At 32.4% G+C, this 6,000-nt stretch overlaps 1 protein-coding gene across 1 annotated transcript in view; it reads right to left on the bottom strand.

Annotated features, from left to right (window-relative positions):
* The window catches only part of Caf1-105 (chromatin assembly factor 1, p105 subunit), a 49,730-nt gene extending 44,262 nt beyond the window's left edge, over positions 1–5,468 (bottom strand). Inside the window, exon 1 of the mRNA XM_090378572.1 lies at positions 5,313–5,468. Within this exon, the coding sequence (XP_090234698.1) occupies positions 5,313–5,468 (156 nt within the window). The remainder of the gene's footprint in view (positions 1–5,312) is intronic.
* Positions 5,469–6,000: the final 532 nt, after the last annotated feature.

A 6,000-nucleotide genomic window follows, 5' to 3' on the forward strand; every position in this document is an offset into this window, starting at 1 on the left:
TATTGTTGAGTTTTATACTGGTATCAACACAAGGTTCTAAGTTGATGTTAACAAAATAACTGCATTTATAATACAGGTATCCCTTGGTTTATTTAATGTAATTTGAAGTTGCAAAAAGCAATAAATCAGGAAAAAAATTCAGTATATTTTTTTATTTATTTATTTTTTTTTTAGGAGCATTAGCAACTAAGGCCATATTGCTCCGGGGATATGCGGTGGTCATTCCCTGACCCTTCCGCATCCTCCATATTTGGTGGTCACGGGCTCAGACCCCGGTCTGATCAAGAAGCGTGTGCTACGCACTGCTGCTCCTGCCCACCTGGCTACGGAGGTGCCAATTCAGTATATGAAAAAAAAAAAAAAAAAAGTTATCAATTACATTTAAATTTTCGTTGGTATGTGAACAATACATGGTAACTATAATTATAAATATAATATACACTAAACAAGTCTTACACCAAAATATTACATAGCATATATATATTTACCTAATAGTACACATTATATACAGAATGTGGATACAAATAGGACAATACTTTGCTACTTAATTATAAGCTTAAAAAAATTTCAGAATATAAATAAATAAATAAAATCAGAAAACACACTACCTAGTAGTTTTTAGTATGTGCATCTCACACTTCACAGATGTAATGTATATGCTTATTGGTTTACTACATTTTTCATGCTTGGTAAACTGGAAATTGGCAATCCTCCCCCACAAGTGGAGGAGTCCTTAACCTGAGAGTGGTACTGCCCTGTTTTGCAACATGAGTAATATCACAAAGCCTGACAGGTCCAGATTTTAACTCTAATATTTGAAAACCATGTTAAATTTTTTGAATTCTGCATGGAATATAACTTTTACCAGTAGACTGCAATGCTTATTAATTTTATTTCTTCATTTTTTAATAATATTAATTTTAATGAGAAAAAAGTTTAATTATATTTAAAATTTCATTAAAATGTTAATAACATAAAATAGAAATATGAAACAACTAATCGCTGCCAAATTTAAGCTTGTGGTGACATTAATTGCAGCAAACTTCGACATTACTTCAAACAACAAAAAAAGTCAATATTTACAACAACAAAAAAATAAAAAATAATAATAATAAATTTCTATTAATTCTGCTTGTGTATGTCATTAATATTAAAAATATGAAATCATTTATATTCTTTTTTTTTCTAAGGTACTTGTGGCAATTTCTAATTGAAAATTCCCTGGGGTTAACTGTTTACTGTTTGTAGCCAAACTCTACCAGAATTTCTTTTATTTTCTTTGTTATTAATTCCCTATATAGGCAAGAGGCAAATTTTAAGAAACTTTTTGACAATGAAAAATATGCCATTGAGAAGAGAAAGTGTTCAACTACACAACGTACTGTATTTGGCCAGACACAATGGAATAATATAAATAATATCACGTAGCCTCACAAGCCAACTTAGCTTACATAAAGTGAACAAAAATATAAACAGACAAAAAAAAAAAAAAAAAAAAGTCATACAAGGCCAAAGACACTATGAAGAGGGTAAAAAAAATGTACCTACTAATCCTCAACCTGTGAGTCACCAAGATTATATTTTCCCACTGCACCTATCAGGTGACAAGATACTACCACCAGGTTATGACCAAATATTGTGTTATAATTGGAAGAAAAATAAAAGTTTACCATTAAGCAGAACTTACATATTTCTTATACATTTGTGAATGCGCACCCATGCATGCACACAATGGAGTACTGGAAACTTTGTACCATCTCATAAAAATATAGGTCCATAACTTTATGACACTTTGCTTTAGAATCGGCTGAACTTAGTGCATTTTATTTATTTCATTTAATGGACAAATTTTAACATCGTGCCAACATGAGATAACTGGAGAGGAAGGGCTTAACACTATTTACTGGCACAAAAGCAATTAAGGCTATGGAATTCAAATGGGGAAGATAGCAAGCATCAAGATAATCATTGCTGTGTGGATGGCCAAAAGTGACTAGTTTCCAAGAAAACACTGGTGCAAAGAAAGATATCATGATGGCAGACCAGCAATTATCAATACAAAATGGTGCAAGCTACAGGCATCTCATATAAATGGGCATGAAGTCTGGCAAAGGAATGGGGGTTTACTAAAGGTTTCTGAAAGATTGGTCCCATGCTTCTGACATCTGATTAAAAACATGGCTACTGTAAGACTTCACTGAACTGTTGGCATGTTACGAAGCAGATCTATAAAAATTTTTGGCATGATTTATAACCATGGATTAGTCACTATCAGTCTGAATCAGAGCAGCAGCAGTCCAAACAATGGAAACATCAAAGTGCAGCACTGCCACTGAAGTCAAAAACAGTTTATCAGCTGGAGAAGTGCTAGCAGCAATATTTTGGGATTCCAAAGGGGAAAAAAAAGCATATTGTAATAAAATTATACCATGCTGATATGTTATATCAATTATGAGATGCTATCAAGTATAAAAAGAAAAGAATGCTGATAAAAGACATCTTATTTCACCAAAACAATGCTCCCTGCTCATATATCAGTAATCACAATGACTATAATGAATCAGGGTGGGTACAAATTGTTGCAGCACCCACCTTATTCACCAGACAGTGCTGCCAGACTGATTTTTGTTTTTTCCCAAACTTAAATTTGACTTGAGGAGAAAATTCTGATTTTCTGGTAAAACAAAAAAAATAAATAAATAATTCAAAACAAATGAAGATGTACAAAAGATAAAATCTTTCATGACTACATCAGCCATGGAAGATTTTAGATTTTATCCTGCAAACCACAACCTCACTCCTTTGAACTTAATTGCACAATAAGATACAATTGCACAATACAATGCTTGGGAAACAACAGATGCTGTTTCCTAAGCATTCTCCAAGTACAAACTTGACTGTAATATGATTTATAACTACACACACCTATTTCAATTCTTCTATGGGTGAAGGACAATGGCTGGTAGCTAGGTATCACTGATGAGTGCAGTTGCTATGCACTACTGAAAATGACCACTAGCATTTGTTGTGTGAGGTGGGGACTTATGAGCAAGTTCTGCCATTAAATCTCATGACGTGCAGCTCCTCGTGGCCTGCAGTCACACTAATGGAACTTCTGTGAATATACGGAGCTCCAACATAATGTTTTCCACAGATTTGCTCTCATTTTGCATTTGCTATCAGTCTGTTTTTTTTTTTTTGCCTACATGACTATTTGTGTACACCTATCCTGCTCCCATTCTTCCATCTTCTCACTGTATTGTCTAGAGTTCATCCTGTGAGGCTTAGATTTGGATGTCATAAACAATGACAAATTTCTCATGATTAAGCCTCTTTGAAACTATAAACTTCCTTGCTCATTTTGATTGTTTCTGACATCTCTGTTATTGCCTGCACACTCTTTTAAACCTGTTTCAGCTTTGCATACATCTTTTCCATTGTTTACCACATTGGGAAAGGTGCTATAATACTTTTGGTAAGGCACAGTATGTATTAAAATATGCAATTATTTTGGCATTATAAAGGTGATCAGCCTGGAATTCATTTCAAAAGTATACACTGAACGATAAACACATAGAAACAGCTAACAGAGTTTCATTCTGAAATTGACAAATGGCAATGTGCTAAATGGAAGGCCAGAGGTGACACTGAACCCACGTAGCCATAAAATAAAGCGACAGCTGTTTACCTTATCTTGCCACCACATCATAGACAATGCAAATTTGGAGCTGTGAGCAGACACAGCAACATTCAGAATGCTTACAGGCAAGCCTGTAAAGTACTTCTGCATGTAGAGAGTTGTATGTCATGTTTCATGGAACAGAGGTAGTTACAACCTTTTGGTTACAAATTCTAATGCATATCACCAAATGACATTGCAAGGCACAGTAAACTTAGTCTGTCAATCAACAGAAATTGGTCGTGTGCAGCAGGAGTCATGCTATACAGCTTTCAGCTTGATGGACATGTTTCTGTATGCAAAATGCCTAGAGGATGATTACTACGTGACTGTGTTGTCCAACTGTGAAGTTTGGAGGAGTTGTAGTTCATAGGTGTTTCTTATTGTACTGGCTAGGCTCACTTGTTGGAGTGCATGGAACCGAGATTAATGGCTCTTATAGTGATGTTTTGGACAATTCTGTGTGTCCTACATTGTAGCAACTTCAAGGAAACATGCAATAAAGTGAAGGCAGCTCTCTTTGTTAGTGTAACTCATAAATGTTTGAGGAGCATAATATTTCGGCCTTTCTTATCAAAAAATTATTAGAAAGCCTTCCAAAATGCGCCGAAGTAACAAATTATTAATTATTTTGAATAAATACATGCGTTGTTGAAAACCAGTATTCCATGGCTTTTGGTAGGACTTTGTCCTGTGTTAGGGTTGTCACTAAGATAGTGTTTATATAATATCATGTCATCTTTATTTATATATCTTACTAGCACTTTTTCCCTCATTAATTTCTTTTAATATCTATTTCTGACTTGCCTTCAACATCGTCAAAATAGCCTACTAAGTTAGGGGAAAATTGTTTAACTAACTTAAACATAATTATGTTTAACTAACTTAAAACATTCCCTTAAAACCATGTTGTGTGTTATGACATGGTTACACAGCTTGACAGTCAGGCACCTCAGAGGTGACTTGATTGAGGTTTATAAGGCTCTGAGATGCGGTAATAGAATGAACGAAGGTGGAATTTTCACCGGTACAGAGAATTCCAAAACTCGGGGACATAAATTCAAATTACAGGGAAAGAGGTTCAGACTAGATTGCAAGTTTCCTTTAGCCGAGTTTCTGATTGCTGGAACAGGTTGCCTTTGTAGGTCATTGAAGCTGACAGTTCGAATAAATTTAAAGGTCAACTGGATAGTTACCTATGTGAGGAGGGAAGTTATATTTTCTTATCTACTGGTTCCTCCACCAGTCAGTGCAGCAAAAGCCTGTGGCTTCCTTTCACTATATGAATATTATTATATCTTTATATTTTATATCACTCCTCCTTGAAATAAGGCTGTCACTAATCCATAATGGTGACTGATTAATATTAACCTGAATTAAATTAGATTTTATCATATTGTCCCAAATAGGGACTTAAATATATTTTGAAGTTAGGATACATGCTGCTAGTATAATTTTCCACATTATAATTCATCTGTTGAGTTATTGCACCATAAAAATGGAAATTTATAATGAAATATATGTGAAAAAACTAGAATTTCATTTTTCATTTAAAAAATGTTTCATATCCAAACTCTCTAAAACTATGCAAAAATTACCTATGAATTCTAAAATTAAATCTCAATTTTATTACCTTTTCTAATATAAAATAATACTTTATACGAACCAGAATATGGTTGTCTGTTCCACCTGTGGCTAGTCGATATACTGTTCCTTTACAGATCTGGAAGTCAATACTAAGAATTGGAAGTCTGCCATGCCATGATATCTGAGGAATGTGCAATTTCATTTTTTCTCTAGTTTTAAAATCTAGAAAGATATGATTATAAATGATATTTGATTAAACTAATATTAATAAATAATAAGTTTTACACAAATAAAATTACATAATTTAGGGATAAGAAATCAAAAAATTCATCATGGCTATATTAGTAATTTTCAACCAGGGTTCTGAGCAACTTTGGAAATGTTTGTTGAAAATTTTGATATTTATATGATTTTCTAAAAATACTATTAATAACAAATCATATCAATAAGAATAAATAAGAATAAATAAATAAATAAATAATAATTTGCATACAAATTTTTTGATACTTTTTTTAATTAAAATTTTATTTTATTTAACAATTATATATATATATATATATATATATATATATATATAATTGTTAAATAAAGAATAAGGAGTAATGTGTATATATACACAATATATATATATATATATATATATATATATATATATACACACAAATATATATATATATATATACACACACACATTACACTGTTTTTAAAGATATTAGAGTTTATAAGAAAATCTT

The sequence above is a fragment of the Mastigoproctus giganteus genome, chromosome 7 (genome assembly GCF_048544385.1).
Source record: "Mastigoproctus giganteus isolate SK-2022 chromosome 7, ASM4854438v1, whole genome shotgun sequence".
NCBI classification, from domain to species: Eukaryota; Metazoa; Arthropoda; class Arachnida; order Uropygi; family Thelyphonidae; genus Mastigoproctus; species Mastigoproctus giganteus.